We start from the raw sequence: 13,155 nt of genomic DNA on the forward strand, positions 1-13,155 counted from the left end.
TTTTTATTATTATTTGAAATCTTAGTTGTTTTTGAATGAAAAATATTGTGTTCGGCGTTTTGGTGTTTTTTTCTGAACTAGAATGTGAGAAAATATAAAGATTGTGTTTCAAATATTCAGATCATAACAAAGCGACTAGTAGAAAGAAAATAAATTAGTATAATAAGTTATTTGATGAATGTTCTTAAATATAGAACCAGAAATCCATAGCTTGGGCTCCAGCTTTGAACAAGTTTCTGATAAATTACACTTTATTTTCTGATAGCCGTATAACCGTTGACTCAAATATTTAGCTATAAAATAAAGTAGTGCATAATTATTTCAACTGTTTAGCCTTTCAAACTCTTTGTCGCAGTTCTTGACCGTTCAACCCGATTTTCGTATCTGATAAGGAAATGACAAATTGGCAATAACTTTAAACTTTGAGCCATACCGTCCTTAAGGGGTTACATTGGTTTACGGGTTTCAAAAAATCTATTTTTTTTATCTTTTTATATTCTACAACATCTCAAAAATATTTTCCTAAATTTTCAAGTTGATTTGATTCACAGTTTCGGGGATATAACCTTGAGAACCTGTGCTTTCGAGACTAGCTAGGCTAAGTGCGCCATCTTTAAACGCGTTTTTCTCGAAAGTGTGTTTTTGAAGTCGGTTGGCAAGATTTCTCGAGAACTACTTAATCGATATTCATGAAATTTTACACAGGTCTTTGAGATACAATTCTTAAAGACTTGGATGAAGGATTTTTGTTGTTTTTCGATTACAACTATTAGAAAAAAAACTTCGCGAAATTTTCATTATTTTGAAATCTCCAAAAATCCAATTTCTCTTTTGTTTTCAACGCCTAATTTCTAGGTTAGGTTTTAACCAAACTTTTTGCCCCTTAGATGACCCCGTTAGGAGTTATCTTGCCTACGCGAACTCATGTTTTTTCCGGGAGAAACCGGAAAAAGCATCGCAATGGCCGAGTTTAAATATTTTTTCCAAAAATTTCAGAATTTCTTTGCTAATGGTGTATGTTTGTAACAGTAAAAAATTCGAATGAAATATTTCAGTTTTTATATGAGGAAAAAACTTCGGTTCTTTAACCGCGGAAACTCATGTATCCTCTTAACCTCAAAATCCAACCATTTAAACCTTAATCAAATCTTACATATTTAGTATTAAACCTTATACAAATGTAATTTCGAAAACTACAAACTCACTCTTAAAATAATATCAAAGGTTTTGATTCAGATACAAACCTTTGGAAAATCATTCCCGACACTTTTCCTAGATTCCAGAACTTTATGATATTTGCGCCAATAGTTTTAGAATTTTATTTAAAATATATTTAAGCATATTAATACAATATATCGTTTACATAAAAGTATTTTTTTTTTTTGAAGAAACGTTTACAAAGTTTGCTGCCTGACTAACAGCAAAGGCTCTTCCGATTACTTGAGTCTAGCATGACTCTGTGATTCTCTGCTTTATAAGAAAGTAAGGCCACACTTCAGCAGCGTATAAAACACAGTTTGCTTTTTAACCGAAACAAGAACACAAATTACTCTTTTGGAATATCGTAGACGCCACATTCACGATTTGCTGGTAGGGAAACATCTGAAAAACGAAAAAGAATTAGTTTTCCTTACAAAAATTAATAAAACAAGTGCAAAGTACCGATTTTCTTGGGGTAAGGCAGTTTCAAGTTATTCATAATATTAATAAATTCCTCTTTGGTTTTGGTCAAGCGTGGATTGTAGGTTTTCTCTTCCCAAACGCTGCTCTCCATTATGCCTCTAAAATATTATAAAGAGTTTATATTTTTTCACGATATTTTCTTAAGTAATTTGCGTTTAGCCGACTCACTTGTAATCATGCGCCGGATAAATGCGGAAATTCTCAGGTAAAGAAAATATTTTACTATGGACATTTTCATACAAGTGGGCAGGATCACCTTCCTGGAAGTCGGTACGTCCACAGCCGCGTATCAGCACTGTATCGCCCGTGAAAATACAACCCTGTTCATGTATCACATACGACATACAGCCATTGGTGTGTCCCGGTGTGGACAATGTGTCGATACGGTGACGTCCAAATGTAACGGGATCACCTTCGTTGATGTGTATATCTGCCTTGGCACCGCTAGCTTTGGCAATAACTGTTTTGCTGCCGGGCAACAATTGCTTGAGCCAACCGCTGCCGGTGATGTGATCCGCGTGCATGTGTGTGTTCACTATATGTATATGGAAATGTTAGATGTGTAAATATGTTATGTAGTGGGGTTTTGAGTGATTGATAACTAATTTGTTTGCTGTATTGTTTTGACCAATTGGTTGCTATTGGTGAAGTCTAACTTATATTCTAATAAAATTTGAGCTATATGATATTTAAAGCTACCTTATGTATCATCAAGACAGAATGTATGCACTTAATTATGAATTACTCAAATCAGTTTATAACTTTTGTTGTATTTCCAAACCAACTTCGCTTTTTACAATTCTACCCCATCCCTAAATCACCCCGAAACTAACCATTAAATATTTTTAAAGCTGACATTTCTCGTTTTCGTGCTTTCGTGACACCAATTGATTGATGAATATAATTTGCTCTAATGGATATGCCAATTTCAAGGTAAAAAAATTTGAATACATTTGAAAATCGTTCATCAATAATAAACCCATTGCCGTAAGTAATGATTCGACAATTGTGAATTATATACTTAAACATATACGTAAAGATATATGTTGAAACTAAAACTCTTACAAATTAAGATAATTTTGATTTGAGAGAACTCAATATTATTATACCAACACCAATGCCGACGCTTAGTTAAACTGAAATGCTCATAAATGATCACTGACTTAAAAAAATTATATTTTCAAAAAAGAGATTGTGAAGACCCTCAATACATCTATCTAATAAAAAAGCCGATTAAATGTAATAAAAATCTTAAAGGAATTTCACAATTTTGAAAAAATAGTGTGCATCAAAATAAATCGATAAAAATAATGGTGATACTGACAGTAAAAATATTTTAGCTTTCTAAAATACGCTGAGCTCTAAGTCAGTTAGAGTCGAAATATACTTAGAATTTGTTGTTGTTTTTTTAACGGTTATCAGTCCCCGTTGGGATGGTGATAGCCATCTGTGTTGTCGTCGATGTCATCTAACGGGAGGCCCAGGAAACGTGCTGTTTCGACGGGGTCGGACCAGAGGGAAAAGGGTGTTAGATGGGTGGGGTTGGTTGGGCATGCAAAAAGGTGGTCAGTGTCATGCGGAGACTCGTTGCATGCAGGACATACGTTGGGTATGTCTATTCGACTTATAATAACATATACATGAATACTATATTTCTTGCTTTTTGCTTCGGTTTCCCAATACCATTTCAGTCATTCATCGACGACTGCCGGAATGTCTATCTCTGACGAGAACTATACATTATTTGTATGTTTCAAGATTATAGTTTTAATGTAAAATTAATTACGTAAATTTTTGAAAGTGTCTGTTTTTCTGTTTTCTTATTAGACTAGGGGAACTAGGCGCTGATGGGAATATTACAATGATATTACGAAGAATCAAAACAATTGTTATTGAGCCCTTAAGTTTTGGGAGCACAGCTACCTTTCTAGTAAAGCGTGATCCAAGCGATGATATGTTTTTTCAATAGCCGTTTTTGGAAAAATCACGCGTGAGTCGTGCCAAGCTATGTTGTTATTTTTGTTCAGTATTGTTTGGCATTTCATTATGAAAATACTTACGGCTCAATAACATTTACAAATCGTTCAACTTTATTACGAAAATTCAGGTGCTGTAAAGTGGTCAACATAATTGGCCAACTAGAGTACTATACGCACCAGCATCACGCATCTTGAGACCCAGCATTCATTATTGGATAATATTAGATCGAATAGATCACGTCCAGTGCACAGGGAAGAAAATATGGTAACTGAGATTGTACACAAAGACAGTGGAGAGTCAATTCGGTGCCGTTCGCAGCAATTCGGATTGACTATGGAACGATTTGGCGCATTTCAAGTCGAGTTCTTAAATTGAAAGCATACAAAATACAGCTTGTGCAAGAACTGAAGCCGCCAAAGCGACATCGTTTTGCGCTATGAGTTCTTGAAAAGTTCCAAGTAGATCCGACGTTTTCGTGCCAAATTTTGTTCAGCTATTTAGCTGTTGTAAACAAGCCAAATCGCCATATTTGGGACGATGAGCTACCTGCTTCAGATTCAAGAGCTGCCTTTTCATTTAGAAAAGACAACGGTTTGGGTATGTTTGCCAATCAATGGATAAATTGAGAAAACATTGCGGTGAGCAGATAATTTCACGTTTTGGGCCGGTCGATTGTCCACCCAGATCGAGTGATTTCATATCGTTTGACTTTTTCCTGTGGAGATATGTAAAATCTAAAGTCTATGCGAACAGGTCTTGAAGCAAAACATTACGTGTGACATTTGGCAGTTACCAGTGAAATGCTGAAACGAATCATTGAAAATTGGACTCAACGGATGGACCATCTAAGACGTATACGCCAACATTTGATAGATATAATCTTCAAAACATAAATGCAAAGAACGTTCTGTCGAATGATAATAAATAATCCCCATTAAATTAGGAGCTTCTATAGTTTTTCCTAAACAAAAATAGGGAACCTCGAAATGGATCACCTTATTGTTATTAAATCTCTGAGCTCATTATTTAAACCTAAAGTCGTATCGTTGAATAATATTGATCGATTTATCGAACAATCAATAGGTATTGATCCTATTACAAAAGACACGCTTACATTTAAGCTTCTCAAAACTGTGCGAATATTTATTTTAAAATTTGATATCACGGTAGACTCTTTCAAGCATGCAATATTTTTCTTGAGAACATTACAGGAAATGCAGGTAGTAAACAATGCTTGCAATTAATATTAGTACTAATAAAAACAAAACAATGCAATGCGGGTTTTGCTAGATAAGGTGTTACTTTTCAATATAATTAATATATCATATAATTGTTTTTTCCACAACAACAATTGCCTTGCCTGAACAAAGTCTATTAACATCACCTACAATTAAGCGCTCTATTCTCATATTCAATTATTACTAATTGTTGATAAGTGTAATATGAAGAATTTTGTTTTTCTATACTGAAATGTACATAACCATTTGTCTCCGATGAGTCTACATCTAGATAATCTTCTATACTACATACATACATACATCTACTATGCACAGCGTGCGGTAAGCACATTTTCATCACTAAACTTTCAAATCTATTTGGAGCCGAAGATTTCATCACGGTGCTATAAAATTACGTTGTCTACACGTTAAAAACTAATTAAAGATAACAACAATTACAACATCACCGATCAACAACAAAAAAAAAAAAAATAGAACAATAGAAATCTTGTATTCATACTCACGGGCATATTTAAGTGTAAAACCCAGATCCTTAACTAGGTTTGCATCACGTTTCGCCTTTTCCAGCACTGGATCAATAATCACCGCCTCTCTCGTACTCAAATCAGCCAGTAGGTATGTGTAGGTCCAGGTAGCCTCATCGAAAAGCTGTTCCAAATTATTTTAAACGTTTAGTTTTCATTGAAGAATTATCACTTTTTGTTATTTCACACTCACCTGACGGAAGAAGAAATCTTTTGTAAATGGTGTCGGCGAAACCATTTTACTGCCACTGTGAAAATGCTTCAGACGATATTGTTTTAGTAGGAGAGGTGTTACACTCGTATTTTGTACTTGTTGCACTAGTGTTTGGCGGAAAGCCGAGAGCAAACTAAGCGCTGGCAGCCGCATGTTGTTCAGTTTTTATTGCAGTGAAATAATATATTTACTATTTCCTAATGACTTGACGTTTGTTGAGTGTGTTTTGTGTGACTACGTAATACTTTGTCACTGAGAGCGATAATTGTCAGCTGATAGAAGAGGAGGTGAACGTTGTATACAAATATATGTGGACAGTGGAATACACACGACGATATCTAAAATAAACAATAAAGCGTAAGGTACACCATAGTTCGAGCGGAACCGAACCGGTTTGAGTGATTCAATGGAGTGTCAAATGTTTTTATTTTAACTTCTTTCGATTTCTCGGGTGTCTACGTACATATAACCTAGGCGCTTATGACAAAAAATGTTGCTAATATATATTTATGTCTGCTACATATCTATATGTACATTATTGCATCGGCCGAAACATTCCTAAGGCAATTTTGTAGAAATATGCCGAATTGGCAGTTCTTGTCCGGATAATAATCCGTGTCCGTTCCGGTTATTATACCCGTCTGTCTTGGGAAGGAACGTTGAATGAGTATGCAGGCGGAGCTGCTTGGAATGGAGTCGATCGAGAAGAGGTGCAGAGAGTTTTTTCTCCACATTGTATCCACTCCAATAGCAAAACTGCTACACAGGTCTTGAGCTCGCTGACAGTGAACTCAAAGCTTGTCATGGAGTGCATGACCTCTCTAGCAGTAAGCTACTTCCATTACCATAACGGAAATTTTAAAGCCGATGAGCTTGCAAGAAAAGACACCCTTATCTAAATTCCATCGTTATGGGAACGAGCAGGGGTTCCCCTGTCTTCGTGTACTCGGGTGTTGGAGCGATGGACCTCGAGGGAGCTCAGCTAGGGTTAGTCAGCAAACAGCACTTGGGAGGCCTTCCGTCCCAGAGTGGAACGTTAATGGTACTGCTAGTACTTAGCAAGGCTCGTATCGCCGCACTGAAAGGTGCCCTAACGGTGGACTGTGCCTTTAGCACTCCCTGCACGAAGCTAAAGTTTTTGGGGTCCGCACTTGTAAAAGTTGCAATAAGGAAGAGGAAGTGGAAACATCTCGATACTTTCCACTTCACTCCCAATTATCGCCAGAGACAAGGTTGAAGCATCCCAGTTGTCATATTAGCTGCGAATTCGGCGATTTCATAAATACCTAGGAGTTCTTAGCATTACAACGGACTGGCGTCTGCAGCTGTCCAAGTGGGATTATTCGTGGTCTCTCCAGAAATCGGCATATTTATCTGACCTAACTTATGGGAGCTTCTTTAGATGCTGATAAATATCTATATACGAGTGTAACATTTTGTCAGGGTTATTGGCAAACTTCGTATATTTTATGCCTTTAGTGTGGTATATGAGATACATAGCCCCGATCTTGCATGTTGGGTTCCAAGGAGCGTCTGAAAAATTAAATATTTTAGAAACAATTAAACGACTTGTTGGGTAATTTACTCGATATTTCTACTCGGGAGTGCTTACCTTTGAAATATAGACTGTTTGATAGTTCGATGAATATCTAGCTAGATCGATTCGTAACGAAATCGATTATTTCAACTTTTTTTACATACATACATAATTGGATATAATTTCTTACAATGTTGAAAACTAAAACTTTATGGCTAAAACTGTAATAATCTATTCGAGACAAATTTTGTTGGGGTACACATGCTTAAAACTTGTTTTCCAAAGATTACGCTCTCTTCGTGTGAGCTCATTTTTTCTATATACTCGTACAATACAGTGTCTAACTGCCGTATGTGTTGATATATACGCTTATGTAAATATATATGAGAGCATATGTACAATGAGAACCGCAAAATGTGCTGCATTTGAAATATGGGTTTCCTCTCTATTAGTTTTTGTATTAGCCTGTGTTTTGCTTTCGTTTTCAAGTGACAATATAAGTAAATATCTTTTTTATATACAATATACTCGTACACAAATATGTAAATGTATATATGTGAGTATATATGACCAAGAACGCTCCAGGAGGGTATGTGTTCAAGCTTCCATGCACGTTCACCATCTTTTTATACTCTCGCAACAAAGTTGCTTAAGAGAGTATTATAGTTTTGTTCACATAACGGTTGTTTGTAAGTCCWAAAACTAAAAGAGTCAGATATAGGGTTATATATACCAAAGTGATCAGGGTGACGAGTAGAGTTGAAATCCGGATGTCTATCTGTCCGTCCGTCCGTGCAAGCTGTAACTTGAGTAAAAATTGAGATATCATGATGAAACTTGCTACACGTATTTCTTGGCTCCATAAGAAGGTTAAGTTCGAAGATGGGCAAAATCGGCCCACTGCCACGCCCACAAAATGGCGGAAACCGAAAACCTATAAAATGTCATAACTAAGCCGTAAATAAAGATATTAAAATGAAATTTGGCACAAAGGATCGCACTAGGGAGGGGCRTATTTGGACGTAATTTTTTTGGAAAAGTGGGCGTGGCCCCGGCGCCTACTAACTTTTTTGTACATATCTCGAAAACTACTACAGCTATGGCAACCAAACTGTACAGAGTCGTTTCTTTTAGACATTTCCATATACAGTTCAAAAATGGAAGAAGTCGGACAATAACCACGCCCACCTCCCATACAAAGGTTATGTTGAAAATCACTAAAAGTGCGTTAACCGACTAACATAAAACGTCAGAAACACTAAATTTTACGGAAGGAATTTCAGAAGGAAGCTGCATCCAGTTTTTTTTTTGAAAATGGGCGTGGCGTCGCCCACTTATGGACCAAAAACCATATCTCAGGAAGTACTCAACCGATTTCAATGAAATTCGGTATATAATATTTTCTTAACACCGTGATGACATGTACCAAATATGGGTGAAATCGGTTCACAACCACGCCTGAAATCTCGATTATCACTTTATCATGATAGAGTATAAAATGTTCGGTGACACCCGAACTTAGCCCTTCCTTACTTGTTTTTTATCTATTCGTGGAGAGAATTTATTATTAATAATGTGCAGACATCTATTAATGCATATACATATGTATGTGTGTATGTTATATAAATATACATATTTGTTCAACTTGTCGTAGCCACGCTTAGAGCCGGCTGTTCCGGCACTCTTTTTGTTATTTGTTGACAACTTGTGTGTGTGTTTGAGCTACTTATTTGCTATTGATTAGCAAATATGTCTGAATACCAATAACCAAACGTAATCATTTCAAGAAGTTAGTCGATCTATTGTCCCTATAATTTTTTTTGCCTCCAATTTAATACTTTTGATAAGCATATGGTAGAAATTTCTCCATTTTTTACTAAAAGTTTTACACTCACATTTTACTGTATATTTTTTACACATTCAAAACAATTACAGAAAATTTAAAAAAAATATTGTTTACAAAAACAATATTATATTTTTACACAAAATCTACACTTTCTTACACGAAATCGTTTACCGCATTTATTAAATACACGAACATGCTCTCCGAAAAGTAACTGCGAGCTCGACTAGTAGGCAGCTAATCAAGCAAATTTCTCAGATGCCAAACGTAATGCTCACATACTTTTATGGTAGGCAAAAGCTCACAAAAAAGCTGGCAAAAGCTCCCATAACAGCTGGCAAAAGCTTATAATTTTGGTTGTTCTCTTATTATTATTCATTTATTTTATTTTTTTCAACAGCGTTCTTAACGCACAAAGTTCTGTATGTTGAGAGTAAATTAATATTCACAGTTTTATTTTTGACTTGCGCTCTTTTGTTCTTAATTATTCAAGTTTTTAACTGCTTATTAGTGCGTAGTTAGTTTTGATAAAGCTGTAAAATTAATTACTAGCTTCAAATATAAAATAGAAAACCGGTTGTAGAGATGAATTTATTTTTAGGCATTTAGTATATCGTTACTTAAAAGGTTGGATGGATTTCCTCGGGTGAAAAACAGCCCTTTTCAAAATTTTTTTTCTCACAAAACAAATGAAATATTTTATTAGAATTTTTTACTCTTACAAACATACACTTTGAACAAAGAAATTCATGGAAAAAAATGTGCTAAACTCGGCCATTGGGATGCCGGTAACACCTCGGACAATGATGCGCCCGCGTTGGCAGTATAACTACTTACTTACTTACTTACATCATCTAAAGTTAAAAAATACGTGTTTTAATTAAAATCGTAGAGGGACAGTGGGAGGTTAGGGTTTTAAGGTAAAAAAAAAAATACTTTTTTTGCGAATTCATTTCTTAAATATGGATTGAGTAATTTTTTTCGAACCATTCGTATGTTATTTAGCATAATTTTGTTCGGGGGGAAGCTCTGTTACCGGTTTATTCTTCCATATTTTTGCATGAAAACCCCTATTTTGTCAAAACTGTGCTCAATTATGTACAAAAGGTCTGAATAAAATTACTCTATCCATATTTAAGAAATAAATGCGCCGAAAAAGTATTTTTATTACAATGAAACTGTAACTCCTTCTTTAACTTAGAACTTCGACGAAGCAAAAAGCTGAAAATTAGATTTTTGGCAGGCAAAAGAATACTTCGTCCAAGTCTTTAAGAATTGCATTTCAAAGGTCTGTATTAAACTTCATGAAAATCGATTGAGTAGTTCTCGAGAAATCTTGCCAACCGACTTCAAAAACACAGTTTCGATCGATTTTTTGAAATCCGTAAACCCATTTAACCCCTTAAACGAAATTTATACTAATTCATAATGTATTGAGTAAACCCGTTCTCTTTTAAATGGGCATAATATGTTATGATATGTGTTTATTATCCTTTAAAGTGCCTTATAATAATGGTATTATTATTTGAATAACCAGAGATTGACTAAAAATGCGTTCTCTACTATTTTCTCCAATTACTATTGCAATTTTCTTGCTTTCGCTACTGCCACTATTCCATTCAGACTATTTGAGCACACGCTAATAGTCTTTATATGTATATTCAGTGCTAATCATTGCGTTAGAAATATACATATGTAAGTGGACTTAGTCGCATGATAATATCGAGCGTTTTAGAGGCTATATTTTTCGTTAAGGCAGTAGCGAGCTAGCATTTGCGAACACATTTCGATAAATAAATATGATTATATAAAAACTTTATAGACCTCTAAACAGGGCGGTTTTGAACTGAAAGAGTTAGAAGATTCCAACAACTATTCTTGACAACTCGTGATAGGTTATAAAACCGTATGCGGTTTATCCAAACAGGGACCCGAATGTTCTGGATAAGAGCTACTATAATAGATTCAGTTCGGTTATCTTATAAGTATGTAGACTTCTATTTTAGGCGCACCCACATTTGCATCAGATATTATGGAAGTGGTTGCTAGTAGATCTACTGCTCCTTAGTTGACTATCCACTTCGATAGTTGTGCAGCGAGCTCGTTGACTCTATACTTAAGACTAGTGAAGAGTTTTCTAAACTCCTCATCTGTAGCAATTACACTGCTATCAATCGGAGCTTTATAACATGCAGCTGCCATTCAAGCTGACCGATCAAAATCAAGTCCTTGTATAGAAATTTGTTTTATTTGCCAAGGTATCTTCACAAAATTTGGCACAGATTATTGTACAAGCGAATTTCTTTACTAAATTTTCAAATCGGACTACTAAAGCATATATACATATGTATCAGCGATACAAAATGTACCACTGAAAGTATTATAACACAAATATGTTTTTTAACCTTTAATGCTATAAGAAATGTTATTGCAGTTTTCTGGTTTTTACACGGTGTTTTCTACCGAGCTTCATAGGTCTTGTATTAAAACTAGAGTAAAAGTTATTATTTCCTTACCAAAATATATTGGCATGTTATTCTAACGGTGAAATGAACTCTTAAAGCCTTTCACTGTGGAACGGGTTTTTTCGTTAAATTTAAGCCTTGATTATTTTGAATACAAACTAGGTGTAAGTTTAATTGACCATGTCAGATTAAAGTACATAGTTCTACCAAAAAGTTTTTGCGTGTATTTTATTTTATTTATTATTTTTATTTGTTTTAATGTACGTACATACTTATATCTTTTTATGAAAAATTAATAAAATTCAAGATCAATATCAAGTGCTGCAAGGTTGTAACATTGTTTAAAGTAACTTTTGCAAAATATTTTGTAGTGGTAAATACAAATTATTATTTGGAGAAAGGAGTAATTTGTAGAAGTTCACGCAAGTGAAGAAAGTTCTCTGATCGCCATTGACTTGGGAGTGGCCAGAAACGATTCTTTTACATGTGACTCAAACAGCTCACAACTTCCGGTTTTTGACAAATTATCCCCTGGGTAGCGAACCAAAGTGAGAAGACGAAATATCTCCTACATAGGGTTGTGTGCTGGGTTTGGGACCCGCCACGTAAAAAACCATCCTCAATGAAAAGGAACAACCAGCCTCGGATGAGAGACCCCCCTTTCGATGACGGCGATGGCAAACGAAATAAGGACTACAATTGAGGGCATGCACCTGGAATGTGCGGACCCTTAACAGGTTCCCTGTCCCCATATTGCTGTAGGCATTTTCAGTGGTTATCGATGAATTTTTGGACTATCCCACACATCTTGACAGCGATATAACGGTAACAAAAAATTTGTATCAGCTATGATACACGAACGTGTCACTGAGAAGTTGAATTGCATACGCTCAATGTACCATCAGTGAAACATTTAATAAACTTATTTCAAAACAACCAAAAATTAGTTCATATATGATACATGGACGCTGTACACATGGTACAAGAAAATAATTTTGTATCACATGTGATACATTGGACAGGGAAAATGTTAATTGGTAACGTGCCGCTGCCCAGCTGGTTGATGTCCTTGTAAAAATAAAGGCTGACATCACCGCCGTCCAAGAAATGCGATGGACGGGACAAGGATAGAGATGAGTAGGTCCTTGTGGCATTTTCCTCAGTGGCCATATAAAGGAGCGCAAGTTTGGTGTGGGATTCGTGGCGGGAGAGAGACTCCATCGCCGAATACTATCATTCACTCCGGTGAGTGAACGTCTAGCAACAATCCGCATCAAAGCGAGGTTCTTCAACATATCGCTGATTTGCGCCCACATCTCGACGGAAGAGAAGGACGATGTAACCAAAAATGCCTTTTATGAGTGCTTGGAGTGCACTTATGACAGCTGCCCCCGCCACGATGTCAAAATCGTGCTTGGCGACTTTAACGCCAGGGTGGGCAAAGAAGTTATGTCTGGCACTATGGTCGGTAAATTCAGCCTCCACGAGGAAACATCCCCAAATGGGTTGAGGCTGATCGACTTCGCCGGGGCCCGAAATATGGTTATCTGTAGTATTAGATTCCAGCATAAGGAGATTCATCAAGCTACCTGGCTGTCTCCGGATCGAAAAACCACCAACCAGATCGATCATGTTGTGATAGACGGAAGACACGTCTCCAGTGTTTTAGAT

At 35.9% G+C, this 13,155-nt stretch overlaps 2 protein-coding genes across 7 annotated transcripts in view; both read right to left on the reverse strand.

The window, feature by feature from the left end:
* LOC108978499 overlaps positions 1-13,155 on the reverse strand; it is a 67,836-nt gene that overhangs the window by 2,424 nt on the left and 52,257 nt on the right. The window contains exon 1 of one of the 4 annotated variants that reach the window (XM_018948824.1): positions 9,180-9,265. The exons of 1 other annotated variant lie outside the window; for it this stretch is intronic. The gene's annotated coding sequence lies outside the window, so the exon portion shown is untranslated. Of the gene's footprint in view, positions 1-1,244; positions 1,380-9,071; positions 9,090-9,179; positions 9,266-13,155 lie in introns of those variants that run through there. 2 more of the 4 variants (XM_018948825.1, XM_018948823.1) reach the window with 2 other exon arrangements.
* LOC108978503 (persulfide dioxygenase ETHE1, mitochondrial) lies at positions 1,480-9,250 on the reverse strand. 3 transcript variants are annotated; one of them, XM_018948832.1, is made up of 7 exons: positions 9,180-9,197; positions 6,030-6,116; positions 5,619-5,911; positions 5,405-5,549; positions 1,852-2,218; positions 1,663-1,781; positions 1,480-1,602 (listed from the first exon to the last, which is right to left on the reverse strand). In XM_018948832.1, exons 3-7 carry the CDS (start codon positions 5,790-5,792, stop codon positions 1,547-1,549), a joined length of 861 nt encoding a protein of 286 aa, XP_018804377.1. In that variant the 5' UTR covers positions 5,793-5,911; positions 6,030-6,116; positions 9,180-9,197; the 3' UTR covers positions 1,480-1,546. The 3 variants fall into 3 exon arrangements, with proteins under 3 accessions (XP_018804377.1, XP_018804374.1, XP_018804376.1); XM_018948829.1 differs by lacking the exon at positions 6,030-6,116 and having other exon boundaries at positions 5,619-5,977; positions 9,072-9,250; XM_018948831.1 differs by lacking the exon at positions 6,030-6,116 and having other exon boundaries at positions 5,619-5,977; positions 9,180-9,249.

Source organism: Bactrocera latifrons, unplaced genomic scaffold, assembly GCF_001853355.1.
Source record: "Bactrocera latifrons isolate USDA-ARS-PBARC rearing strain unplaced genomic scaffold, ASM185335v1 scaffold_123, whole genome shotgun sequence".
NCBI classification, from domain to species: Eukaryota; Metazoa; Arthropoda; class Insecta; order Diptera; family Tephritidae; genus Bactrocera; species Bactrocera latifrons.

Coding starts and splice junctions, on each gene's coding strand:
- LOC108978503 (XM_018948829.1), bottom strand. CDS start 5,792: ATGCGGCTGCCAGCGCTTAGTTTGCTCTCGGCTTTCCGCCAAACACTA. Junction 2,219..5,404: donor TTTTACACTTAAATATGCCC/GTGAGTATGAAT, acceptor ATATACATATAG/TGAACACACACATGCACGCG. Junction 1,782..1,851: donor TATCCGGCGCATGATTACAA/GTGAGTCGGCTA, acceptor ATAATATTTTAG/AGGCATAATGGAGAGCAGCG.